Source organism: Mustela lutreola, chromosome 7 (assembly GCF_030435805.1).
Source record: "Mustela lutreola isolate mMusLut2 chromosome 7, mMusLut2.pri, whole genome shotgun sequence".
Classification (NCBI taxonomy): Eukaryota; Metazoa; Chordata; class Mammalia; order Carnivora; family Mustelidae; genus Mustela; species Mustela lutreola.
In genome coordinates this window covers 67698210-67726183 of record NC_081296.1, presented here as the reverse complement: position 1 = coordinate 67726183, position 27974 = coordinate 67698210, and the positions used below count along the sequence as shown (strand labels likewise).

General features: G+C 43.2%; 1 protein-coding gene and 1 long non-coding RNA gene across 3 annotated transcripts; one reads left to right on the top strand and one right to left on the bottom strand.

Annotated features, from left to right (window-relative positions):
• Window positions 1-3358: 3358 nt before the first annotated feature.
• Window positions 3359-11390, bottom strand: LOC131836142 (uncharacterized). Its single transcript, XR_009355522.1, has 3 exons — window positions 11305-11390; window positions 8206-8355; window positions 3359-3703 (listed from the first exon to the last, which is right to left on the bottom strand). It is a non-coding gene; the product is annotated as an uncharacterized LOC131836142 (long non-coding RNA).
• Window positions 11391-11477: 87 nt separating this feature from the next.
• On the top strand, window positions 11478-27106 carry NDUFAF1 (NADH:ubiquinone oxidoreductase complex assembly factor 1). 2 transcript variants are annotated; one of them, XM_059181206.1, is made up of 5 exons: window positions 11478-11607; window positions 15283-15931; window positions 19924-20109; window positions 26274-26348; window positions 26872-27106. In XM_059181206.1, the coding sequence occupies exons 2-5, from the start codon at window positions 15359-15361 to the stop codon at window positions 27019-27021; spliced, it is 984 nt and encodes a 327-aa protein (XP_059037189.1). In that variant the 5' UTR covers window positions 11478-11607; window positions 15283-15358; the 3' UTR covers window positions 27022-27106. The 2 variants fall into 2 exon arrangements, with proteins under 2 accessions (XP_059037189.1, XP_059037190.1); XM_059181207.1 differs by lacking the exon at window positions 11478-11607 and adding an exon at window positions 11726-12048.
• Window positions 27107-27974: the final 868 nt, after the last annotated feature.

The window sequence follows — 27974 nt, the reverse complement described above, 5'->3', positions numbered from 1 at the left end:
ATTTGGTTTTCAGTCACGGTGACCCAATTTCACTATTCTTATAGTTACTCTGGCCCCTATATTTATTTGGTACATCCCACCAACTAGTACATTCTCTTCTGCCAGTATAGTATCCCTATTCACCAATGATAAAATATTTAACAGTTGGATCACCAGATCTTCATTTCCAGCTGTGTGTTAAGTGACCTTGCTTCTATACATCCTTTCATTGCCTGCTTTCTTGGATCAATCCCAGTACCAATCGTTGTAGGTTGGGTTCTCCAAGAAGCAGACTCTGAGATAGAATTTAGTGTGCAGGATATTTACCAGAGAGTGTTCCTGGGAATTGACAGCCACAGAAGGAGAGAAAAGTGGGAGAAGTTGAGCTGTAGTGTGTACCTGACAAGAGTGTCAACTAATCACATGGGTAATCCGAAGCCAAAATAGATGGTCAGTTGTCCCACACTGCGCTGAAATGTTCAGACCTTTATCGCCCTGCCTCAGTCATTCATTAGATACAGGCCATGTGGGAAGGCTGTGACCTTGAGCACAGGGTCTCTCTCTCTGTAGTTAGCTGGATGCCAAAGTATCTGAAAGCTAAAGGCCGTCAGCTGGGCCAGCAAGTCCTCTTTACTGGATGTCACATCTCTGTGTCCTTCTGGACACTGAGGCACAGAGAGGTTCCCAAGGCCACACAGTAAGTAATGAAACGTATCTGACTCTAGGGTGGCGCTCTTAACTGCTGTCAGCAATTCTGTGCCTCTCCCTGGTGTGGCAGATAAGCAACTCCAGCCTGCTAACCTGGAGCAACCAGGAACCAGCAGGCAGGAAAGAACTTTAGGGGAAGGCAGGTGCAGGAGCAAGATCATGAATGTGGTCAAGATGAGGTAGGGATGTATAAACACAGTAGCCAGAAAGGGGGGGCAAGGCAAGGGAGAGAGTTATTTTCTTCTCTTTTAAGATTTATTTATTTATTTGACACAGAGAGAGAGAGATCACAAGCAGGCAGAGGGGAAGGGGGAAGCAGAATCCCCGCTGAGCAGAGAGCCCGATGCGGGGCTTGATCTTAGGACCCTGAGATGATGACCTGAGCCGAAGGCAGAGGCATAACCCACTGAGCCACCAGGTGTCCATCTTTTCTTTCTTTAAAAATTGCTTGCTTACTTGATTGATTTGAGAGAGACAGACAGAAGGAGAGTGAGAACACACATGCACATGCACCCCTGAGCAGGGGTAGGGGCAGACTCTTCCATGAGTGTGGAGCCCCAACACAGGCCCCATGGGGGCTTGATCTCATGACCCTGAGATCATGACCCGAGTGGAAAGCAAGAGTCGGACACTTCACCAACTGAGCCACGCAGGTGCCCCAAGGGAGAGTTTTCTGATGCTTTTCCAGAGCTGCAGGATAGAGGGGCCCTGAGCAGCTGCCACGTCCTGTCCATCACCCTGGCCATAGTCTCCCGGGAGCCCACGAGTGACTTTCCAGACTTTCATAGTTTGGAGAAAATGTCACTTCACAGCCTTCAAATCCATCTACATTGAGACCCCTGTTCTCCACACAGCCCCCTTAATCCCAGAAGGTTTCCCCTTGTGGGACGAGGCTTTACTGCTTGGCTGACACAAGTATTCTTGGCAAACATACGTCTCATGGTAGGTTGTTAGTCAGTCTTATAAACCATGCTCTTTGGTTAGTAAGAAGTGGCTCCTCAGAGTCTGGTCACTTTTCAGTAATGAACTGAGCAGCTGACTTTGAGTAGAGAAGAGAGTGGCAGCCTGGGGAGACTCTGAACTCAGTGTTCCCCAGGCATAATTCCATGCTTTTGTTGCCCAGCTCCTTCCTTTTTCTCTCTGCCTCTTACCTCTCTGCCTTGGACTGGGTGACTCTACTTTTCAACCCAAAGTCATCCCCTAATGCCCCACTGTGAGTATGAGATCATATTTTCCTGCCCACTACTCTCATGTACTTTGTGTTTATTACTACTAGCGGATGGCGTGGTAAAACTCCTTCGCTGCACTGTGCTGTTGTTGTGTGGGGTTTTTGTTGGTTTTTGTTTGTTTGCTTGAGGAGGAGAAGATGGAGTACAGGAAAAAGAGGAGGAGGGAAAAAAGAGGAAAAGATGAAATCCAAAGGAGAGGAAGAAGGTCAACTCCTGCTGTGTGGAGGGCAGAGCTTAAGACCAAGGTTTCTTTCAGCGTCTCCTCTGGGGCCTTTATTCATTCAACAGGTTTGTTTGGATGCCAGCAAGTGCCACACATTTCTAGATTCTGTTCCCTTGAGTAAAGTATAATTTGGAGAGTTGGGTGGAGAATGTGAGGTGTATTTCAATCACTCGCAGGCCCTTTTAAATTTATGTTTTGAAGTACAAAATTAACACATGCCTGTTGTAAATAACAAATTCAAATACAGCAGTATATTTCCTCCCAGAGAGGAAGCTCTCACCCTCATACTCCTTCTCTCCCAATCTCACTCCCTAAGAGTAACTGTAGGACCAATTTGATATCTATTGTGCCAGAACTTTTGGGACACATAGGTAAACACATCCAAAACCAGAATTGGGTAATGTGTATATGATATAACCTTTCCCAGCATTGTTAGACTGGCTTGACAGCCAGCCCTAGGGGTACATGGGGGTCTGAGAAAACACCTTGGGAGACTACAAGGTAATGTCTACCTCCATCTGCCTGCGTGCATGTATTAAGTTGCGCATGTCCAATGGGACCTGGGCTTCCTTGCATGCAAGTGTTCCCTCTGCTAAGTGAGAACTGATTTTCAGACGTTATGAAGACAGCCCTATCTCTGACCTCTCTCAGTATAGCTGCATAATTCATAACCTTTTATTCCTACCTCAGTACACAGTACATAACAGATGCTCTCTATATTTGAATGTACATACCCTGAATTGTCTTCCTTAATCAAAACACACACACACACACACACACACACACATACACACACTTCAAGAAGGCACGTCAGAATCCCAGTGAGTGAACAGGATGTTTCCATAAGGATAATCTTATATCTTTTTTTTTAAGATTTTATTTATTTTGAGAGAGAGTGAGAGAGGGAGCACAAGCCGGGGAGGAGCCGAGGCAGAGGGAGAGAGAGAATCTGAAGCAGATTTCTTGCTGAGCACAGAGCCCAACACAGGGCTCCATCTCACAACCCTGAAATCATGACCTGAACCAGCCAAAGCCAAGAGTTGGACACTAAACCAACTAAGCCCCCCAGGCTCCCCTAATAACCTTATATCTTTAAAAATTATTTTTATAAGTTATTTGGTGACTTTTTAAAGTATGATTATTCATTAATTGAGACCTGTATCAAAACTGATTGTGACACACTCAGAAACACGAATACAAATGAATTCCGTAATTTAAATTCATACTTTATCAAAAGCCAAACTTGTGGTTTATTTAGCAACACAGGATTCCCTGACTTACACATTGAGGTGTCACACATTCAACTGAGCACCTGCTCAATGCCAGGTACTGAGCCGGGTGCCAAGAAACAGAGGTGAACAATGTACCGTCCATGGTTACGATCTAATGGAGTGGTTATTGAACTTTCCTAAGAAGCACAGCAAAACTTATTTTCACTCAGGCAAAGTCTGTTACTGTGGCTCTCAGAGATGCTCTTGAACCACGGTCCTCTTCTTGTTGGATTAGCGATGCAGGGGGTTTCAATGTTGTGGTGCATCCTTCTCAATAAATGCTTTCACAATAACTGCAGCAGGGAGAGAGAATATCGGATGGTCTTGAAACTGAAATGAAATGCTCTGGCCTGAAATTGATAAATGTCACTTCTCCTAAACCTTTGACAAGAACTAGTCGAATGATTGCCTAATCATAAGGAGGCAGGGAAGTGTTATCCTCTGATGTACCTGGAGGGAGAGAAAAACTAGATTTTGATGAACACTTGAAAATTCTACCTTGTATTAATAATTATATGAATTGATCATAACACATTTCATTTCCTACTGCGGGTTCCAGTAAAAAACTCTGAGAAAATGCTCAGCCGCTTTCTTCTCTCTCTGCCCTCCCCACACCCAGCAGTCACAAGAATTGTGGAGAATTAGCAGACCTGTACTCAGAGGCCAGTTCTGCCACTCCCCTGCTTCTGTGAAAGTCAGGTCACCTAATCTCTCTGAGCTTCACTCTCATCAGACCTCTGAGGGGCGAAATAGTATCTGCCTTACGAGATTGTGGTAAGGCATGAGAGACATGATATAGTAAATTTCTGGATCCAGGCTTGACTCTGTCTGTGAATTTGGTCAGTAGAAATTGTCCCCCTTCTGTCAGGAACTCTTATATTTTTCTAGATGTAATGTATGTTGCATAACTCCGTGCCTTTGGGCCTGTGTGCTTCCTTACCTGGACTGATTTTCCTCCTCTCATCTGCCTGTTAAACCCTTTCTTAGGGGCACCTGGGTGGCTCAGTGGGTTAAAGCCTTTGCCTTCGGCTCAGGTCATGATCCCAAGGTCCTGGGATTGAACCCCGAATCAAGCCCCGCATTGGGCACTCTGCTCAGTGGGGAGCCTGCTTCTTTTCCTCTTTCGCTGCCTAGTTGTGATCTCTCTCTGTCAAATAAATAAATAAATCTTAAAAAAAAACAAAAAAAACAAAAAAAACCTTATCTCAGTACTCAGATCGCGTCCTTCCTCTAGGAACTGCTCCCCAAGGTGAGCAAATAAGCAGTTACAATACAGAGGAGTGTGGATAATGAGCAGGTACCCTGTAGAGAGCCTTCAGATGTGGTTCGAATCCCAGCTCCACCACTTCATCAGCTATGAAGGCCTGCGACTAGCAAGTGACTTAACATCTCTAAGACTAAGATTACTCACCTGTGAAATAGGTAGGACATTCCTACTTACTTCACAGGATCATTGTGAGGATTAAAAGGGAAAATGCCCCCCAGATGTTAAATTCACTGTCTGGCCCCTAAGTGTTCATGACACCCTTCTTAGCGCCACCCCTGTACTTGGTACCTGCCTCTACTGTAATTTCTCTCGCATTGTGCTGCTCTTACTTGTTTGGTGCCATGCCCTGTGCTAGACTATGTACTTGCTGAGCATTGTCCCAGAGTACAACAATAATATCGAGGGGCGCCTGGGTGGCTCAGTGGGTTAAAGCCTCTGCCTTCGGCTCAGGTCATGATCTCAGGGTCCTGGGATCGAGCCCCGCATCGGGCTCTCTGCTCAGCGGGGAGCCTGCTTCCTTCTCTCTCTCTGCCTGCCTCTCTGCCTGCTTGTGATCTCTCTCTGTCAAATAAATAAATAAAATTTAAAAAAAAACAATAATATCGAGATTTTTTTTCTTGGGAGTTTTTTAAAAAATCCCAAGGATTATGCTGAACACCTTACATATATTATATCACTTATTGTTACTGTTTTTTTTTAAGATTTTATTTATTCATTTAACAGAGAGAGAGAGAGATCACAGGTAGGCAGAGAGGCAGGCAGAGAGGGGAGGAAACAGGATCCCCACTGAGCAGAGAGCCTGATGAGGGGCTCGATCCCAGGACCCTGAGATCATGACTTGAGCCGAAGGCAGAGGCTTAACCCACTGAGCCACCCAGGTGCCCCTCACTTAATGTTAATTAGAAATTCCATCAAGGTCCTGCTACCCGCTAAGGTTGGCCAAGGCTGGACAACACCTCTGCCTCTTTTCTCCCTGCAACTTAGCTGACTGCAGAGCTTTACTCATTAATGTCCTGATATGCAGCAGCTTCAGTGTCCTCTGGTTCTAGGTTTCCAGATGATGCTTTGAAGGTTCATTTCACTTTGAGTAAGGGAACCTCTCTCTTTGTTGTGGCCAGTTCTTGATCTGCTTCACTTTGTTTCTTTTGTCATATTATTTCTGGTGTTTGGCTGCCCTGTGTCTACAAATAGATAAACTGTTCTCCTTGTCTCCATTTCTAATTTGGGTGCCTTTCAGTTTTGTTATGAACAAAGCTACAGTTAAGCTCTGGTGGAGCCCACTACAGAGGAGCTCCTGAGAGGCTAAGAAAGAAGACAGCAAAGACCTGGCTGGGTTAACCTTCCCATAATGCCTCCATCCTCTCTCTTGCCTGCCATTCTCATGGCCTTCCTTCTTGATTTGATCAATTTCCATCCCTTCAGCCTCTGCTTCCCCACTGCTAAGAAATACACACGGGGATTCCTATACTTAAACAAACAGTTAATGAATAGGGAAATGCAAATCAGAACCACTATGAGATACCTCTTCACACACTTTAGGATAGCTCTTATGAAAAAACAAACAGAAAATAACAAGTGTGTTGAAAAGGTAGAGAAAATAAGACACTTGTGCACTTCTTGTGGGAATATGAAATGGTGCAGTCACTACAGAAGACAGAGGGTGATTCCTCAATTTTTTAAAAAATTAATGTCCACATCCAACATGGGCTCAAACTCATGACTCTGAAATTAAGATTTGCATGCTCTACCTACTGAGCCAGCCAGGCACCCCTGATTCCTCAAATATTAAACATACAACTAGGGCTCTCTGCTCAGCAGGGAGCCTCTCTCTCTGCCTGCCTCTCTGCCTACTTGTGATCTCTGTCTGTCGAATAAATAAAGAAAAATCTTTAAAACAAACAAACAAACAAACATACAACTACCGTTATGGGTTTAATATCTAAAAGAAGTAAAAGTAGAGACTTGAACTGATATTTGTACACTCATGTTCATAGTAACATTGTTCACAATGGGCAAAAGGTGGAAACAAGCCAACTTGCCATCAATAATGAATAGACGGGGCAGCTGGGTGGTACACTAGGTTAAGTGTCTGACTCTTGGTTTTGGCTCAGGTAGTGATCTCAGGGTCATGGGATCAAGCCTAGTTGTCAGGCTCTGCACTCACTACGGAGTCAGTTTGAGATTCTCTGCCCCTCCCCGGTAAAATAAATAAATCTCAAAAAAGTGATTTAATAGATAAATTAAAATGTGGTAAATAGATACAATGGAATATTAGTCAACCTAATTACGCAGGGAATTCTTTTTTAAATTATTTTTTAAAATTTTTTATTTATCTATTTGAGAGTGAGAGAATACATGAACAGGGGGAGAAGCAGAGAGAGAGGGGCAAGCAGACTCCCTACTGCGTGGAGAGCCCAACATGGGGCTCGATCCCAATACCCTAAGATCATAATCTGAGCTGAAGGCAGATGCTTAACTGAGCCACCCAGTGGCCCCAGAAAAAGCAGGGAATTCCTTTTTTTTATTTTTTAGGATTTTATTTATTTATTTGATAGAGAGAGACACAACAAGAGAGGGAATAGGCATGGGGAGTGGGAGAAGGAGAGACAGACCTCCTGCTGAGCAGGAAGCCAGATGTGGGGCTCAGTCCCAGGACCCTGAGATTACAACCTGAGCCGAAGGCAGAGGCTTAACCCACTGAGCCATCCAGGCCCCCAATAAAGAAAATCTTTAAAAAGAAGAAAAGAGGGGGCACTTTGGTGGCTTAGTCATTAAGCCTCTGCCTTCAGCTCAGGTTATGATCCCAAGGTCCTGGGATGGAGCCCTACTGCGTGCTGCCTGCTCAGTGGGAGGCCTGCTTCTCCCTCTCCCACTCCCCCTATTTGTGTTCCCTCTCTTGCTATGTCTCTCTGTCAAATAAGTAAATACTTAAAAAAAAAAAAAATAGGGCGCCTGGGTGGCTCAGTGGGTTAAGCTGCTGCCTTCGGCTCAGGTCATGATCTCAGGGTCCTGGGATCGAGTCCCGCATCAGGCTCTCTGCTCAGCAGGGAGCCTGCTTCCCTCTCTCTCTCTCTGCCTGCCTCTCCATCTACTTGTGATTTCTCTCTGTCAAATAAATAAATAAAATCTTTTAAAAAAAATAAAAATGGGACGCCTGGGTGGCTCAGTGGGTTAAGCCGCTGCCTTCGGCTCAGGTCATGATCTCAGGATCCTGGGATCGAGTCCCGCATCGGGCTCTCCGCTCAGCAGGGAGCCTGCTTCCCTCTCTCTCTCTCTCTGCCTGCCTCTCCATCTACTTGTGATCTCTCTGTCAAATAAATAAATAAAATCTTAATAAAAAAAAAATAAAAATAAGAAAAGAAAAAGAACCTGTCTGTGTTCAGAAATTTATTAAAGTGGCACCAGCAAATGCTTGATCTTCATGCTGCAGATAGGAATAACCCCAAGAGAAGAACAGAAAATTTATTTTGTTTCATAGAAAATCTATGTAGACACTCTCTGTCTTTGTAATTATGTGACCCTTCTTACCTAGTAGTTTGGCTTCCCCGGCAGGAGGGAATGTCCTGGATAGACGGCCTCGGCTCTCAAATCGGGCCCATTTTTTGTTGTAGATGAATAAATGGACATTCTGACTTGTTATTTCCCTTCCTCTGAAGTTGCTGGGCATGAAGTAATCCTCTGAGGAAACAGATAAAACTAAGTTCCTGGACTAGCAAAGCAGAGATCGAACCATGATCTGTAGTGACACCAACGTGATCCCAGACTCCCCTGAGATACTTCAGTTCCTTGGCCTAGATCATACCCTCATTGTCCTCAGACCTGATGGGACTCCACTGAGAGATGCAACTGTTGAATCCTATTTCAAATAATATTGAAATATTTTTTGCTGACCTGTGCCACCACAACCCTTCCTGAAGATTTTCACGGAGTTTGTCTTTTGTTTAGCCTCCTGAGGCAGCCCCCACCCTGGGTCTAAAAATTGTGCAGATTACTGTAGAAAAGTTTTTTAAAAAGTTTTTTAAAGGGCGCCTGGGTGGCTCAGTGGGTTAAGCCACATCCTTTGGCTCGGGTCATGATCTCAGGGTACTGGGATCGAGTCCCGCATCGGGCTCCCTGCTCAGCGGGGAGCCTGCTTCCCTTCCTCCCTCTCTGCCTGCCTCTCTGTCAAATAAATAAATAAAATCTTTAAAAAAAAAAAGTTAAAAAAAAAGATTTTATTTATTTATTTGACAGAGAGAGAGAGATCACAAGTAGGCAGAGAGGCAGGCAGAGATAGAGGGGGAAGCAGGCTCCCCGCCGAGCAGAGAGCACGATATGGGGCTTGATCCCAGGACCTTGAGATCATGACCTGAGCCAAAGGCAGAGGTCTGAGCCACCAGCCACTGGGCCACCCAGCTGCCACAGAAAAAGTATATTTTAAAGTACATGACAAAAAATCACTACTTTCAAGGTATTTGCTCTCCCGTTTGAGAGAAAAGGCTTGTATGCCTAGAGCAATGAATGAGCACCTTAGTCATGTTTATAATCTAGTTTTCACTTGTACAGTGCCAGTGTCACAGTATAAAGCATAAATATTATAGGGTGTCAGAAGGAGAAGAAGGAGAGCAGTCATTATGAGATGAATGCATTAGGGAAAGTTTTTAAGGAGAAGATGGGATTTAAGATGTGTTCAGAATAGATGGAGTCACTGTATCAATTAGGACCTATTGGTTGGAAGTGGTAGAAACCCAACTTAGACTAATTTAGGTAAAAAGAATTTATTGTGCTTAGAAATCAGGGGAAGACTAAATGGCCAAGCCATGGGAAGGTAATAGATACAGCTGGGCCTCAAGAACTACTGGAACTGGCAATATAAATGCTGAATGGTTTTTTTTTTTTTTTTTAATTTGACAGACAGAGATCACAAGTAGGCAGAGAAAAGGGCAGAGAGAGAGAGGAGGCGAAGCAGGCTCCCTGCAGAGCAGAGATCCCAATGTGGGGCTCGATCCCAGGACCCTGGGATCACAACCCGAGCCCAGGGCAGAGGCCTTAACCCACTGAGCCACCCAAGTGCCCTCTGAATGGGTCTTTAATCCTGCCATTACTATTTGTCTCTGTACCTTGTTTTTATTTTCTCTTGCTGCAAACCATTTTCCTTCCCGGTATTACCAATCAGCTCCTGAGCTCAGCAGGAGACATCAGGGTTAAAAGGAGTGTTTTCCAGTTTTACTTCAGAAAAACCCTGGGAATAACCTAATCTGCCTGACCACTGGACCAATCAGCTAAAGCAGGAGGAGGGAGTCCTAGAGACCCTTGAGACCAACTGCTGGGGAAGCAGAAAAGGGAGAAATGCTGAGCAGAAACAGTGTTAACTGATGATGAGGAGGAATGAGTGTGGTTTAGGCAGATACCAGTTGGGCTGAGAAATTGAGGGTAAGTATGAGTAACATACATGGAGTAGGGGATTATGGAGGGCTTAGAATTTATGCAGTGGAACATCTAGAGGCCAAAGGAATCTGGTGTTCAGCTCTGGGTGTCATGTGTTAAAGTGGAAAAAGATAAACTGTTGTGCCCAGAGCAGGGCAATCACTAGACTGAATGTCCATTTGTATAAGAGCAGTAGCTATCAGGGTGTATCTGCGTTTGGAGGGAGGGAGTGAAAGCTCGAAAGATAGCAAAGATAGGCTTTAGAGTCAGTGAGAAGAGGTTTAAGAGGTTTTTAAGGCAAGGGTTTCCAGCTTAGAAGGATGTGGGCATTTAAAGAAATGGAATGTAAGAGGAGTTAGGGTAAATATGATCCATTCAGATTCAGACATATGGAGTTTGAGATGCCAGTGCTGTATCCTACAGCTGGAACTGCTGTCAAGAGTTTGGAAATATATGCTGGGATTTACGGGAGATCAAACTGCGCATAACTCATCTGAAACTAGAAAAGAGGAAGGCATAGTCTGGGCTCTAGAGACAATCTGCATTTAACGTTGTGGTAAGAGAGTCAATGGAGGAGGCAGCTGGGGGAAGTTTCGAGAAGGCTAAGGGAACTAGGCAAGTGCGGAGTGTAGCAAAGTCAAAAGCAGGATTTCAAGAAAGAAGAGATGGCCTGGAAACAAGTGGTGGAGGAAACTTGGAAAAGCCAGTTGTGTTTGGTGAGGTCTTAACCTTGGAAAAGAACGGAGTTAATTGTCATTCAGATGTTTGCTGAGAGCTTAATTCCTGCTAGTGCAATGCTAATTGCTAAGGACTGGAGGAAGAGCACCGTTCTGGACCCTAAAAGTTCACGGTGTGGCCGGGGAAGTGAGAAGTGAATGAATACTTAAGATACAATGTTGAAAGTGCTCAAACTGAGGGGTGCACAGGATACAGAAGTCCTGCGGAGTGGGCGGCCTCCTAAAGGAGGCGGGGTTTGCAGTCCAGGTGCCAGGTGGGTCTCCTGAGATTCCGCGTGATTCCAGGGGATCGGGTCCTCTGAGGCCACGGATAGCTCTTAGACGGTTGTGGGGAATGGAGGCCCCGGGTAACCTTGGCGCCCGGGGACGAAAGGATGTTCGCAATATTTGGGTCCTTTTGAAAGGTGCGAGGTAGAGTTTGCAGCCTGAAGGAGGAATGCAGAAAGGAAAGGAGGAAAAAAAGCTTTTCTAAATTCTCCCCTACTTTCTGGGTAAGCAGAAAAGATCCGGAGGGGTGGAAGCCGAGCCCTTTGTCAGGCTAATCGACCGAAAGCTTCAATTCGCCGGGCTCCGGGAACCTTGTTACTCTTCTCCCGCTAGTACTTCGGCCGGAACCCTAGTGCCCTAAGGCCTAGTTCGACGCCGGGCTAGAAAAGCAGATGGACCCGCACGAGAAAAGCGGAGTACCCGGTCGGGAAAAGCGGGGACCCGGTTGGAAGGCGCTGTCGGGCTCCGGCGGGGAGACCAGCGGACGCCGGCGGGGTGTGGGGAGCCACAGCCCTAGCAGGTGAGGATAGAGGGGGTCGCCTCGCCGTGGCCTGCTCCGGACCGCTCCCCTGAATCAGACGGGGAGTTAAAGACCGAGGCTCCAGAGTTTGGTTTTGCGTGTTACTGGCTGTGTGACCTCGTCATTTATTCTTGGAACCTCCTTTTCCTCGTCTCTGTAATCGGAATAATAACAGAACCTCGCAGGGTGGTTGTGAGGCGTCAGTGAACGATACTTGCAACGGTTCCGGGCGCGTGGTCAGCCCTGGATCTACAATCTGGACGAAGACAGCTCTCTTTTAGCTCCGTGGGTAACGCGGCGGTCAAAAATTACCAGTTTCGGCCAGCGGTCATCCAGTTGATGAAGGGTTTTACTTGATGTTCTTTGGTAAAAATACTAAACAAAAATTTATAATTAGCGTTATATTATTAGAGAAGTAACGCACTACTGAGGACTTCGCAGGTACGGTGAATATTGTTACTCATAATCCCATTATCCTGCATATGACTTTAAGCCTTTTTTTTTCCTCCCTCAAATCTTTTTTTGTCGGTACATTTTTATGCTTGTAATATTAGTTTGCATGCAATTTTGATTCATCCTTACTTGCCACTTAGTAGTGTAACCTAAGGATGGGGTTCACAGGAATCATTTTTCATAGTACAAATTCCATTTTATGGAATTATCATTTGTTTCCCAACTTCCTTTATGTGTAGAGGTAAAATTAAACACCATCAGTGAGGAAAATTGAAATATTATCTATGATTCCAGGACCTCAGATCAACTTTTTAATTTTCCTAGTTCTCTCCTTTTTTTTTTTTTTTAAGATTTTATTTATTTATTTGAGAGAAAGAGAGCCTGGGGCGGGGAGGAAGCAGAGGGCAGAAGAAGCGGACTCCCTGCTGAGCAAGGAGCCCAGTGAGGGGCTGGATCCCAGGACCCTGGGATCATGACCTGAACCAGAGGCAGATGCTTCACCTCCTTGAGCCACCCAGGTGCCCCTAGAGTTGGTCTTTTTTTTTTTTTTTTTTTTTAAAGATTTTATTTATTTGACAGAGAGATCACAAGTCGGTAGAGAGGCAGGCAGAGAGAGAGAGGAGGAAGCAGGCTCCCTGCTGAGCAGAGAGCCCGATATGGGGCTCGATCCCGGGATCCCGAGATCATGACCTGAGCCGAAGGCAGAGGCTCCAACCCACTGAGCCACCCAGGTGCCCCCCCCTTTTTTTAAAAAGATTTTTATTTATTTATTTGACAGAGAGAGATCACAAGCAGGTAGAGGGAGAGGGGGGAAGCAGACTCCCTGCTGAGCAGAGAGCCTGATACGGGTCTCCATCCCAGGACCCTGAGACCATGACCTGAGCCTAAGGCAGAGGCTTAACCCACTGAGCCACCCAGGCGCCCCTATAGTTGGCCTTAATAGAGCTGAGGTTATTGGTCATGGATGTGAGTAGAAGTTAGGTCATGGAGTTGGGCCTTGTGCACTATTTTAGGGGTTTGAATTTCTGTGTGTGTGGGGGGGAGTTATTGCTGACTTATTATAAGGGGAGTACAGTCATATTTAGACAAATTCCTTTTGTTGCCAGGCAAAGGATGGTTTGAGGTAGAGATTAGAGTCAGGGGTGCTTTGGTACTTAAAGAGTGTCTAATGGGCCAGTGACAAGGGCCTCACCTGGGAGGTTGTTAGGAATGAAGATGAAGGATGTCTGAGCTGAGTTTCAGAGGATACATTAGCTAGGCAAATTCCACAGAGGCCCCTCCAGGCCTGGGAGCAGCAATTTGTCAAGGCCTGAAGCTGAGAGAGGGACTACTGGTTGGCACTTGTTGGACTGCGAGTGTTTGTGAGTGTTGGAGTAGAGAATGGGGATGGGACTCAGGTGAGGTTGGGGAGATGAATTTTTGTTTTTCCTCTCTCCTGGTCTTTGGGCCAAGACAGGAGAAAGACAAATAATTTGACAGTGCATATTTTATTTCTGTTAGGGGTGGCTGGAGTAAGTAGGAGAGAGGACTATTTAGCCAAAGTTGTTATTTTATCAGAGCTATAGAACTTACATTGCTGATGTTTTGTTGTTGTTTTTTAAGGATTTTATGTATTTATTTGAGTGCAAGATAGTACACGTGTGAGATAGAGTGAGCGCATGCATGTGTGCCCCCGAGCAGGGGTGGGGGGGACAGAGGGAGAGGGAGAAACTGAACAGGCTCCCTGCTGAGCATGGAGCCTGATGAGGGGCTGGATCTCAGTACTCCGGGATCCTGATCCGAGCCGAAGGCAGACGCTTTAACCCAGTGAGCCACCCAGGTGCCCCTATTGCTGTTGTTTTACATGTAGAGGCAGGAGCATGTAGTAGAAGGGCTTAAGACTAGGGTTCTGGTCCCAGCTTCCATACTGGTGAGCGTTGTGAGCTTCGGCTAATCACTTCACCTGTTGGTGTCTGTTTCCTAGAAGAAGGAAATATCTACCTGACTTGTCCTACAGGAGTCTTGTGTGCATTCAGTGAGATAATATGTCAGGTGGTTTGAGAGTATTAAGAATGACATTTAAATGTGATGGTATTAGTGTTATTGTTTAGGTTCTAGATTTGGGGAGCTCAGATAGTGACTGAGTCCAATCCTTGCTACTCAAAGTGTGGACCAAAGTGTGGAGCTTTGTAGACATGAAGATTCTTGGGGATGTTATCAGAGAACACTCTTATATCCGTCATTCCATCTGATCTTCAGAAGAATGCCTTAAGGTAGGTAGAGGACACATTAACACAGCCTACCCCCAAGAAATTAGAGACTTCAAAAGATCAATAGCTTTACCTGAGGATAAAGAAGTTGATTAGGTTTAGCAGTCTGAAATTGCCAGTATTCACAATATCATAACCTAATAAGTGGTCACGTTTTGTGACTCCACATACAGTGCACACTATAGTTGTTTTTGTAGATGAAGTGCTAAAATGTCACTTAGCCTAGGTCCGCAGTGAATTAGTTGAATATCTATTTAGGAATCAATGATTTCTTTAAAAATCCAGCATAAAAATTTAAGATTGACACAAGCGGGTTGCCTGGGTCGCTCAGTCATGCAGCATCTGCCTTTGGCTTGGGTCATGATCTCAGGGCCCTGGGATTGAGCCCTACGTCCGGCTCCCTGCTCAGTGGGAGGCCTCCTCCTCTCTCTCCTACTCCCCCTGCCTGTGTTCCCTTTCTCACTGTCTCTCTCAAATAAGTCAATAAAATCTTAAAAAAAAAAAAAAAATTGACACAACCTTGGGACACCTGCCTTTGGCTTAGGTCATGATTTGGGGTCCTGGGATCAAGTCCTGATTCAGGATTCCTGCTTGGCAGGGAGACTGCTTCTCTCTCTGCCTCTGCCCCTCCTTCCTGCTTATGTTCTTTCTCTTTCTCTCTGAAAAATAAATAAAATCGCAAAAAAAAAAAAAAATTGACACAACTTTTTGAAGTGTGTAATTGAATTATTTTGGGGTAAATAACTCCGTAAAGGAGGCCTCTTTCTTTCCCTTTTGGCATTTTTTTCTCAAGGTAATTGGATGCTTTACATACTCTGCAAACAATATTCTGCTCATAGTAAGGCCCTGGGTAAATGTTTACAGTATTAAAAAATAAGTTCCTGAATTTCACAATACATGATCTGTGTTACATTTGAAATTGTGATGCATTCATTGCTACCCTGGTAACTGTTCAGTGTCTTTTTTGTTCTAGGTGGAATTGGCCCGTTTGCTGAAGTTTCTTTCCCTCATAGCCCAGGGAGAAATTTACATCTGGACTTTATCTTACCATGGCTTTGGTTCTCAGGTTTCTGAATGGCGCTTATATTTTCAGACATTGCCCAAAGCCATATGCCTCATGCCCATATTTGGGTACCCGCTTTGCAGACTATTGTTCTAGTAGTCTTCAGAAGCCTGTGGCTGCTTCTGGTAGAACCTCCTCTCAGAGGAAATCTGAAGGGGATTTGCAAGGACATCACCAGAGAGAAGTTGCTTTGGATATAGCATCTCCTGAAGAAAAGCCTGAAGTTAGTTTTGATAAAGCAATTAAAGATGAAATAAAGGACCATTTTAGGCGTTTGAAGGATGATATTGTGAATCATTGGATAGGCCCTGAAGGCCGCCCTCTGCATGAGGTCTTGATGGAACAAGCTAAGGTTGTCTGGCAGTTCCGTGGAAAAGAAGATTTGGATAAGTGGGTAGTGACTTCTGATAAGTCTATTGGAGGCAGAAGTGAAGTGTTCCTGAAAATGGGCAAGAATAATCAGAGTGCACTGCTGTATGGAACTTTGAGCTCTGAGGTGCCTAAGGATGGGGAAAGTGGCCGCAGTGGGTACTGTGCAATGATATCCAGGATTCCAAGGGTAAGTGAAGCCCCAGAGCCTCAGTTTTTTAGTGAACTTTGGTGAATTTCACTGTAGCCCGAATAGAACCATAGCATATGGCTTTTGTTTCTGTAAATGAACACACCTGGCAGGTCATCTGTGTATGGCGTTAAGTAACTATTGGACACAGGTATAAAGCCGAAGCACAAGGGGGATGTGGTTCCTGAAGAACGGGTACTTGTTTCTAGGCATCACTTTGGGCCAGGGTGGGGCCATTCTTAGTTTGAGGAGTTCTGAGAAGTCAGACGTTTAAACAATGATTTGTGGAGATTTGCATCTTCTCTAATAGATCACAGATCCTGTGATGGTCAGGGGTTCCTTAGGGTAGATGGAGGGTCACCTGTGGCTTTATTTTCTTTAAGTAAACTTTTTATTTTAGAATAGTTGTAGTTTTACACAAGAATTGTACATAGAGTCCAGAAAGTTCCATGTGTCCCTCACCCATTTTCTCCAACTGTTGCCATCATAACATTGCTATAGTACATTTATCACAACTAAGAAACCAACATTGGTACATACTATTAACTAATTCCAGATACTATTTGGATTTTACCAGTTTTTCCATTTTTCCTTTTTTTGTTCCAGGATCCCACCTGGGACACCACATTACATCCTTAGGCTCCTTAGTCTCCTCTCGTCTGCGATAATTTTCTAGTCTTTACTTATTTTTCATGAGGATGTGAGAAATCCTGGCCTGGCATTTTGTGGAATACCCCTCAAATCGGGATTTTCTTTTTTTTTTTTTTTCTCCTGGTAGGTCTGGGTTATTGGATTTTTAGGAAGAATACTATAGAGTTGAAGTACCCTTCTCATAACTCTTATCAGGGGCTCGTGCTAGCAACCTGACTTAACACTGATGGGTTCACCATGACCACCTGGCCAAGATAATGTTCCTCCAGTACTCCATTGTTAAATTACTTTTTTTCTTTTTCTTTCCATACACTGTTTGGAAGCAAGTCAGTAGGTGTGTCCTATATTCAAGTCATGGGGTAGGGCATGGGATTAAGTTGTATCTCTTGAAAGGAGTGGTATTTACACAAATTATTTGGGATTCTTCAGAAAGGAAGATTGATTTATTCTCCCACATTTACTTATTTAGTCAGGAAGTCATTTTGTATGGCTCTCAAACTTCCGGTTCTAATCCAGTACTATGTTATTTACTTTGTTGCTCAAATTGTTTTAACTTTGGCCATTGGCAGCTCTTTCAGGTTGGGTTTTGTTCCTTTGACATGCCTCTATTTTTTTGTTTTTTAGCACTTTCTTGCACTACAGGATACTCTAAACACATCTTGTATTTTCTCTGTCCCAACACTAGAATTAGCCATTTCTTGAAGGAGCCCTTGTTTGTTTTTTTGGAGCTGTGGGTGCTTGGGTAGATTTGTTGCCACTGGGTTGACATTACTTCCAGGACCTCTTAGTGGAAACGGCAGGAAATACAAGGATGTGCACCAACCCCATCTAGAGATGTGGAAACATGCCTGTAAATATTTCTGTATCTGTAGTACACTAAATATGAGTTCATGCTGTGCTCTGACTCTAATCCAGTACCATGTGGTTCATCCTGGGCTTCTCCCTCTTGCTTATCTATAATTTCCCTCTATATTAGTGGGAAACCTGTCTCCCATCACTTACCATCAGTTTACCTATGAATTCAACCCCAGGGTACATGCAGAGCAGTTTTAGAATTTTTAACCCATAACTCTGTGAGAAATAAGCTTACCAACCAGAATACAGTGTTTGTATATAGTTTCTTTTGTCTTTAGCCTTATAGTTTCTAATCAGAACACTGTTTTCCACAGTTACTTTGGTTGACTTCTTTGTCTTACCATCAACCTGTGGCTTTTTGCAAATTTGCTGACCAGGTGTTATTCCAGGGCTGCCTGCACAGGCTCCCATGCCTGGCCTTGGCCACAGCCCTTGGATGTTTGCTTGGATATTGTGCTCTAAGGAGAATGGCAAATGTTAGGCATAGTCTTAGGCTTCCTATATCCAGATAATGATGAGAATGAAAGATATGTGTTGTTGCAGAGACGTATGCTTTCAAAGATTTTTTTTTCCAGTGCCTGAAATCCACAGAAGAAAATAATTCTGCAGTTAGATACACACTGGGGGGTATTGAAAATAGGTGATAAAATTTATTAAGTGTGCCCTGCCAGTCCTTGCGCTACTTTATATATGTTTATACATAAATGTATATAAATATATACATCTATCTATCTATATCCCTCTCTATATATATTTACATCCCTTTAATTCCTCCCAACTCTCCTCCAAGGTGTGGTCATCCTCATCTTATAGATGAGGGAACTGAGGCTTTGGGAGATTTAGTAACTTGTCTAAGGTTATATAGCTACTTGGGCACCTGGGTGGCTCAGTTGGTAGAGCAACGGACTCTTGGTTTCTGCTCAGATGGTAATCTGAGATTGAGCCCCGCGTGGGACTCCAACCTCATGTGGAGTCTGCTTGTCCTTCTCCTTCCCCCTCTGCCCCTCTTCCACACATACCTTCCTCATGCTTGGTATGTGTACACACTCTCTGTTGTTGGTGTTTTTTTTTTTAAGATTTTATTTATTTGTCCAGAGACGCCTGGGTGGCTCAGTGGGTTAAAGCCTCTGCCTTCGGCTCAGGTCATGATCCCAGGGTCCTGGGATCGAGTCCCACATCGGGCTTTCTGCTCCTCGGGGAGCCTGCTTCCTCCTCTCTTTCTCTGCCTGCCTCTCTGCCTACTTGTGATCTCTCTCTGTCAAATAAATAAATAAAATCTTAAAAAAATAAAAAAAGATTTTACTTATTTGTCCAAAAGAGAGAGAGAATGTGCACGCACGCACAAGTAGGGGGAGCAGTAGGCAGAGGGAGAGGGAGAAACAAGCTCCCTGCTGAGCAAGGGGCCCAACTCAGGATTCTATTCTAGGACCCTGGGATCGTGACCCATTTAACCCACCAACTTAACTGACCGAGCCACTCAGGTGTCCCACTGTCTTTCTCTCTTTAAAATAAACAAATAATATCTTTAAAGAAGTTATACAGCTAGTAAATAATAGTTCATATGTGAGCACTGCTCTTCTTGAAATCAGATTACCTTTGAGATTGGTATAAATAAACACCTTTGTTAATTAACACTACGTTCCACTTTTCCTGCAAGAGATGGTATAGATAGTTGTTAAGAATACACATTTTGGAGTTAAATGACACTGGATCTGCCACTTCCTAGTTGAGTGCTCAGTTTCTTCATCTGTAAGGTGGAGCACAATGATAGTACCTATCTCATAGGGCTATGAGGATGAAATTCTGCCCTCAGAGTGAGAGCTTAGGGTAAGTTTTCCATGGATAGTAGCTATTTTTATAAAACAGCAGTTTTAAAACTTCACCTCTTTCATAGGTTTTCTGATCTATGGGAAGGCAGCTGTCATGTACACTCAAAATCCATTGCTCCATAGGACCAGGGTAAAAAGGTACATAGTGTAATTCATTTCCATTCATTGATACAATCGAGTGCCTGCCACACGTCAACACTGTCCTGGGCCAATCATGTCTTGAACATAACTTTAGAAACAAAACTGTGTCAATATTTTGTACTAACATAAGAATCACCAGATTTGAGCGCCTGGGTGGCTCAGTGGGTTAAGCTCCTGCCTTTGGCTCAGGTCATGATCTCAAGGTCCTGGGATCGAGTCCCGCATCGAGCTCTCTGTTCAGCAGGGAGCCTGCTTCCTCCTCTCTCTCTCTCTCTCTCTGCCTGCCTCTCTGCCTATTTGTGATCTCTCTCTCTCTCTCTCTCTCTGTCAAATAAATAAATAAATAATCTTTAAAAAAAAAAAAGAAAAAGAATCACCAGATTTGTCTGCCTCCTAATGGTGGTAGAAAAGTCAGAAAAATGCCTAGTGGGTCCTTTTGATGCTGCAAAAGATAACGACTCACATTTTGCTTTTGGTGGAAAATGAGATGAATTAATTTTCCTTTCTGTATTGTAGGGCCCTTTTGAGAAAAAGAGGGCTTATGATTGGTCCCAGTTCAACACTCTGTATCTCCGTGTGCGTGGAGATGGTCGGCCTTGGATGGTGAATATCCGAGAGGACACGGATATAATCCAGAGGAAGAATCAGATGTACAGTTACTTCATGTTCACCCGTGGGGGGCCCTACTGGCAGGAGGTCAAGGTAACAGCACAAGTCTTTACTGTGTATGAAAATGAAGTCTTGAGATCATGGTTACGCTGTTGTTTGGTTCATTTCTTTTCCTTATTAACCCTTCTTGGAAGGTGTGGAAAGGGAAAGAAGATAACTGACTTAAGGGTAAGATTTATATAATTGATTTTTTCTTTCATTAATATAAATGCTAGTTTCCTAACCAGTAAATATTTTTTATAAAGTTGTGACTAGGTCCATGCTAAGTCATGGATACATGTCTGCTCTGGGCGCAAGTAGGTGTTTAAATTTCTGCCATATCCTCTCTTCCAGGCAACTCCCTAAGAGCAATATATGCTTCCTATTTCACAATCATGAAATTTTTATTTATTTCTTGGTAATACAATATACAATACTTGGTGAGAAGAAGCTCTGAGAAGTTAAAAAACGTTTGCCTGGAGGAAAATAAACAGAAATTCAGGGAATGAATTTCAACTGCCCATTCTTTTCTTCTGCCTACTGAAAGATTTTTAATCCTTAAACTCAAAAGAAAGTCCCCATTTTGCTTAAACTTAAACCTAAGGGTCATTCTGGATTCCTTTCCTCCTTATCCCACATATAGCCTGTTAGCAAATCTTATCACCTATACCTCTGAAATACACCCAGAGTATGATCATTTCTCACCCATCTCTCTCACTGTCATCCCAGTGCCTTTGGATTACTACAGCAGCTTCTTGATTGGTTTCCTTTGCTCTCTTGCCTCCTAAAATCCACTCTCCACATAGCAGCCAGAGTGATCCAACAGCATAGTGCAGATTACATCACTCACATGCTTAAAACCCTCTGGTGGCTTCCCCTTAAAGCCCAAACTCCTTAACGTGGCTTACTGGGCCTATAGTATTGGACCCCTGTCTTGATCCTGCATCTCCCACCTCCCTCCCTCCTCCATAATGGCCCCTTTCCTGTGTGTCACACCCAACAAGCTCACCTCCCTCTCAGAGCCTTTGCACTTGGTGTTTATCTCTGGTATGCTCTTCCCCCATAGCCTCACCTGCTTCCTCTTTTCTGTCATTCACCTGTCAGGTCGAAATTCACCTCAAAGACGTCTGATCCCTGTAGCTAGAATTGTACCCTCTAACCCAGTTACTTTGAGTAACATTACCCTGTTTTTTTCTTTTTTCTTTTAAGATTTATTGATTTGAGGTGCCTGGGTAGCTCAGTTGATAAGCATCTCATCTGCCTTTGGCTCAGGTCATGATCCTATATGTTTTATAATATACATTGTTCACTGAGTTTTACATATAACTTTCTGCTGAAATATTTTTACATTTTTAATTTCTGCTTAAATTACTATAAAATAAACCAGATTTTAGTTATTTCATCCTTTATTATTGTACATTTAGATTGTTTTCAGAATTTTGTACTGTTGTACCAAACTCTGAAGTAGATAACCTTATTTTCTTAGGATATATTCTTAGAAATAACATTCCTAGAATAAATGATTTATTTTTAAGGCATTTGCACATTGCCAGATTATTCTATAGTATTACTGTTTAATTGTTAACGATTACTTTCTTCCCTGAAAATACATAGAGTCCTAATCTTTGTCTGGAGAGAATAGTTGTTTGCAACAGCTCTCTTTAAATTATTGAGGGAAAGTGATGGGGAAGAGATTTTTCTTTTATTAGAGTATTATTGAAGTACAGTGTTATATGAGTGTCAGATGTGCAACATAGTGATTCAGCATTTATATATATTACTCATTGCTCACCACCTTTAAGTGTAGTCACAAGAGGTTTTTATTTTTTTAAGATTTTAGTTATTATTGGTGCCTAGGTGGCTCAGTGGGTGAAGCCTCCGCCTTTGGCTCAGGTTATGATCTCAGGGTCCTGGAATCGAGCCCTGTGTCGGGCTTCCTGTTCAGCAGGGAGCCTGCTTCTCTCTCTCTTTCTGCCTGCCTCTCTGTCTACTTGTGATCTCTCTCTCTGTCAAATAAACAAATAAAATCTTTAAAAAAAATTTTTTTTAGTTATTATTTAAGAGAGAGAGTAAGCCTGCATAGGCAGGGGAAGGGGCAGATGGAGAGGGAGAAGCAGACACCCCAGAGTGGGGAGCCCAATGTCTCCATCCCAAACATTGAAGGCAGATACTTACAGACTAAGCCACCCGGGTGCCCAAGAGGTTTTTGTTTTGTTTTAGATTTTATTTATTGACAGAGATCGCACAGGTAGTGGGAGAGGGAGAGAGAGAAGCAGACACTTCACTGAGCAGGGAGTCTGATGTGGGACTTGATCCCATGACCCTGAGATCATGACCTGAACTGAAGGCAGAGGCTTAACCGACTGAGGCACCCAGACGCTCAAGAGGTTTTTAATTAAATGTTACTAATTGCTGTTCGGTTGTTCATGAATAAGTCTCCTGTAGTAAATAGAAGTGAGGTGCTCAAATATTTACTCTGATAATGGAGAGAAAACAGGAAAATGATGGAAAAATTATATAGTTTACTGTCACTTGTAGAGAAAGAACTGTGCATCCTTTTCTTTTATAAAGATGTAATTTTCCTTCTTAGCTTTTATCCAGCCAAAAATATCCAGTTCCCTTGGTGTAGACAGTGGTTTTAGAGAATTGTGTCAAAAAGGCAGAAGAGATTAGTTTGCGGAATGGTGTAGTATGTGACACATGACGCATGATAAGCAGGTAGCCTTGATTCCATTTCCACAATATGTTTTGAATAATGAGGTAGTCGAACTGCCAAACTAGGATGCAAAATGAGAAACTGATGGTGGGGGGGACCTTTCCAGGTTTGTTTGACAGGAATGAAGGGAGTGGGGGAACTAGGATGTGACCATATATATGTAAGTATGTATGTATTATTGATTTATGACTTATTTATTTACATTTATTTATTCAGATTTATTTTAGAGTGAGTGAGCATGAGCGGGAGAGGTAGAGGGAGAGAGAATCTCAAACAGACTGCGTGTTGAGCAGGGAGCCTGATGCAGGGCTCCATGCAGCACACCACCCTGAGATCATGACCTGAGTGGAAACCAAGGGTCCAGTGCTTAACTGACTGAGCCACCCACATGCCCCTGGATATGACTGCATTTTAATCTGCTGTGTGAGCAGTGTTATCTTGTATAGTGGTGGGTTTGAATCTGAGTTTTTGAGTTTGTTTTTATGTCAACAAGTGCTTTTGGTGATAATCTGAACAGCACATTTTTTTAAACATTTATATTTTTTGGCTCAAACATCAAAATCTAAAGTGATGTACAGTGAGAAGTCTCACTCCCACTCGTGTCCCCATCCACCCTCTTCGTGCCCACCCGGGGTAGGTAGTCACTTTTCAGTAGTTTCTTGAGTAGCTTGGCAGTTACATTATGCAGATATAAGCAAAAATAAGTACTTACTCCTAGTTTCTCCAATTTTTCCTACTCAAAAATAAAAATAGCATGCTTTGGGCATCTTCTGTGCTTATTTTTAAAATTTAAATCCTAGGGGTTCCTATGTGGCTCTGTGGTTAAGCGACCGACTCTTGTTTTCGACCCAGGTCGTGATCTCAGAGTCATGAGATCGAATCCAACATCAGGCTCCCTCTGCTGGGTGTGGAGCCTTCATAGGATTCTATTCCTCTGCAACCCTACCCCTCTAAAAAAATAAATAAAATTTAAATCCCAGAGAGCTTCCATATCAATGTGTGGAGTTACTCTCCTTTTTTTGTTATTTTATTTGGTATTTTTGGTTCCATGGAAGTCCTCTAGTTGATTCCTCTATTAATAGATACTGGGGGGGCGCCTGGGTGGCTCAGTGGGTTAAGCCGCTGCCTTTGGCTCAGGTCATGATCTCGGGTCCTGGGATCGAGTCCCACATCAGGCTTTCTGCTCAGCAGGGAGCCTGCTTCCTCCTCTCTGCCTGCCTCTCTGCCTACTTGTAATCTCTGTCTGCCAAATAAATAAATAAAGTCTTTAAAAAAAAAAAAAGATACTGGGTTGTTCCCAGTTGCTATAAGTTTTTTTTTTTTTTAAGATTTTATTTATTTATTTAATAGAGATCACAAGTAGGCAGAGAGGCAGGCAGAGAGAGAGGGGGAAGCAGGCTCCCCGCTGAGCAGAGAGCCCGATGCAGGGCTTGATTCCAGGACCCTGGGATCATGACTTGAGCCGAAGGCAGAGGCTTTAACCCACTGAGCCACCCAGGTGCCCCTGCTATAAGTTTAAAAAAAAATTTTTTTGAGGTGTTACTCTTTTAAAAAAAATTTTATTTTTAAATATTTTATTTATTTATTTGATAGAGAGTAAGAGACGGAACACAAGCAGGGGAAGTGGGAGAGGGAGAAGCAGACATCCCGCTGAGCAGAGAGCAGAATGCATGGCTCGATCCCGGACCCTGGGATCATGACCTGAGCCAAAGGCAGAGGCCTAACCCATTGAGCCACCCAGGTGCCCAGAAAAAGCTGTATCTTTATGTATTTGTCAGAGTTTATAACATATATTCCTAAAAGTGAAATTGGTTGGTCAGAGTTCCAACATTTCAAAATTTGCTAAATACTGCCATTAGTGGGACACCTGGGTGGCTCAGTCGGTGAAGTGTCTGCCTTGGGCTCCAGGCTTGATCCCAGGACTCCTGGGATCCAGAGTCCTGGGATCAAGCCCAACATCAAGCTCTTTTCTTTTCTTTCTTTTTTTTTTTTTAATTTGTCAGAGAGAGAGAGCGAGCACAAGCAGACAGAATGGCAGGCAGAGGCTGAGGGAGAAGCAGGCTCCCTGCCGAGCAAGGAGCCTGATGTGGGACTCGATCCCGGGACGCTGGGATCATGACCTGAGCCGAAGGCAGCTGCTTAGCCACCCAGGCGTCCCTCAAGCTCCTTTCTTGACAGAGAGCCTTCTTCTCCCTCTGCTTCTGCCTGCTGCTCCTCATGCTGTTTCTGACAAAAAAATAAAATCTTAAAAAAGTAATTGCCATCAGTTTTCTACATAAAACATTGCCATAAACTTAGCAACTTCAAACGGCCCATGTTTATTAGGTCACAGTTCAATAGGTCATGAGTTGGGCTCGATATAGCTGGGTTCAATGCTCGGGGCCTAGAAGGCTAAAATCAAGGTTGTCAACTGGGCTGTATTCCTTTCCAGAGACTCTGGGGAAAAATTCACTTAAAAGTTCATTGTAGTTGTTGGCCAGATTCAGTTCCTATGATTATAGGACTAACATCCTGCTTTTTGTACTCGTTGTCATCTGAGTGCCACTCTCAGCTCCTAGAAGCTTTCTGCAATCCTTGTCATTTTGCTTCTGCCCTTTTCAGAGCCAGCAGTGAAGAATCTGCTCCCAAGAGTTGCTTTTAACCTCTTTTGCCAGTCCTCCTGTGGGCTCAAGTGATTAAGTTGGGCCTTCAGAGGATAATCTTCCCTATATTAAGGTCGGGTGCTTTGGGGCCTTCCTTATGCATAGTCCTTTCCCAACAGCAGATGTTAGGGTGAATACCTTGGAGGGTGTGTGGGTATAGAAGGTGGAAATCTTGGGGCCATCATGGACTTCTGCCTCCCAGTTGCAGGCTACTTTCTGAGTCATGCCAGTCTTTATGCCTACCAGTAGCATACAAGTGTGCCCATTTCTCCCCTTCCCCATGTTTCCATTGATTATTAAATCTTAGTCACCTGTGAAAGCTTTGTAGATACTAGTTTTTGTCCATAAATGTTGGAAATATTTTTTCCCTAATTTATCTTTTGCCTTTGCTGTCAAAAAATTAAATTGTACTCTTACCATTTTTCATTTGGGATTTCTGGCTTAGAAAGGTTTTCATCTAACACTTAATACTTCAATTAAAAAAATATATCTATGATCCAAATGCCTGGCCACTTGTCATAACTGTGTAAATTAGAACTATAAGATTAGAATTAAAGAATGTTAGAATTTGGGTGCCTGGGTGGCTCAGTGGGTTAAGCCTCTGCCTTCAGCTCGGGTCATGATCTCAGAGTCCTGGGATCGAGTCCCTCGTTGGGCTCTCTGCTAGGCGGGGAGCCTGCTTCCTCCCCTCTCTCTCTGCCTGCCTCTCTACTTACTTGTGATCTCCGTCTGTCAAATAAGTAAATAAAATCGTTATAAATAAATAAATAAATAATGTTAGAATTAAACTATCACTGCAGTTCCATACAGATGCTTCAGTTGCTTGTATTAGCTCTGAAGTAAATAGTTTCTCTTTTCAGATTCCTTTCTCCAAATTTTTCTTCTCTAATCAAGGAAGAATTCGGGACGCCCAGTACCAGCTTCTGCTTGACAAGGTAGTATTTTCCTGTACTTTAACTCAGAGCTGTGATCTTTAGTGAAACGAAACTCCTGTGAGGATTTCAAGTCCATTTTTGAGGGTTGGCAAATGAAGGATGAAAATTCTTAACAAGGTCACCCCTGGTATTCCACACACAGACTGACTCAGACCTGTTCTATGAACCAAATCCATGCAGGAGGACTTGTAGTGTGGTCATCTTTTCAGCTTGCCTACATTTAATTTAGCTCCAAAATAAGAGAACAGTATTCCAGTTCAGGAGGACTTCAAGGATCCTCCATTAGATATCCATGCTGTCCTTACCAGTCTTAAGTGGCACTATTTTAAAGAAAGGTTAGAGGAGTAGAAAGAAAATCAGCCCTTCACTTCCTTGTACGATTTGCTATAGCATAGAACTATGGTATACTTGTTAAGGCCTGATAGTGTAAAGACCCAGGTATATTAATCACCTTATGGAACTTAAACTCCAGGAACAATGTCAATGTATGAGATTTTGATCAGTTTCTCTATTTTAAATGTAGATCTCTTCTATTGGATTCACCTTGGCTGATAAAGTGGATGGTCCATTCTTCCTGGAAATAGATTTTATTGGAGTGTTTACAGATCCAGCCCACACAGAAGAGTTCGCCTATGAAAATTCTCCAGAGCTTAACCCAAGACTTTTTAAATAGAGATGGTTATTTTGTAATACCAGACTAAGAGTAGCAGTATCCATGATGACCAAGACAAATAAAGTATTTGATGGCTTTCATCCAACAGCTGGTATGTATTCCCTGAGCCAAAGGTAAATGCTGTTGCCAAGAGGGGCCACACAGGGAGACGCAGCCTGAAACTAGATTCTAAGCTATAACTTGATGCAAGTCATGATGTGGAGGTACTATGTAAAGAACGTAACTGTTTTGGGTTAAAATGATTTGTTAGGAACAATTCCTACACACATATGCATTGCCAAAGCAAGCAGGCTCAAAATGACGTTGATGTCCGTCTCTTACTCTGTTCCTTGTAGGTTCTTGTGTTTTCTAATCCATTGTTGGAGGAAAGGAGATTGCTAAACAATTCCGTGATTTTAGTATATTCACAGACTTGTCGATTTTTATCACAAGCTAATTTTAGAAAATTCCTATCTGCCCTAGAAGTAACGTTAATACCCCTTCGGCAGGCACTCTTAATCCCCGCCCCCTGCCCCAGGTGTCTGCTGATCTGCTTTCCCATAGGTTCAGCTTACCTGGATATGTCCCACAAAGACAATCATGTAATATGTAATCTTTTATGGCTGGCTTCTTTTCACTTAGCATAGTGTTTGTGATTCATCCATGTTGTAATATTTTATTAGGACTTTATTTCCTTTTAAGTGCATCTTTTTTTTTTTTTTTTTTTAGTGCATCATTTTTAATCTATTAATGGACAACTGGATTTTCTTTACTTTTTGGCTACAATGAATACTACTACTGTAAATATCCGCCTGTAAGTTCTTGTGTGGACATGTGCTTCTTTTTCTTGGGTATATACCTAGGAATAGAAGATCATGTGCCTCTTGTCTTCAGTGTTACACATGCCAATGATGGGTAATGTGGTAGATCTATCTATAGATATATATCTATAGATATATATATATTTTTAAAGA

Excerpts from the sequence above, each read along its gene's own strand:
- NDUFAF1 (XM_059181206.1), top strand. The coding sequence starts at position 15,359 with ATGGCTTTGGTTCTCAGGTTTCTGAATGGCGCTTATATTTTCAGACAT. Across the intron at positions 15,932-19,923 it reads TGATATCCAGGATTCCAAGG|GGCCCTTTTGAGAAAAAGAG; the intron begins GTAAGTGAAGCC and ends TCTGTATTGTAG. Across the intron at positions 20,110-26,273 it reads CCTACTGGCAGGAGGTCAAG|ATTCCTTTCTCCAAATTTTT; the intron begins GTAACAGCACAA and ends TTCTCTTTTCAG.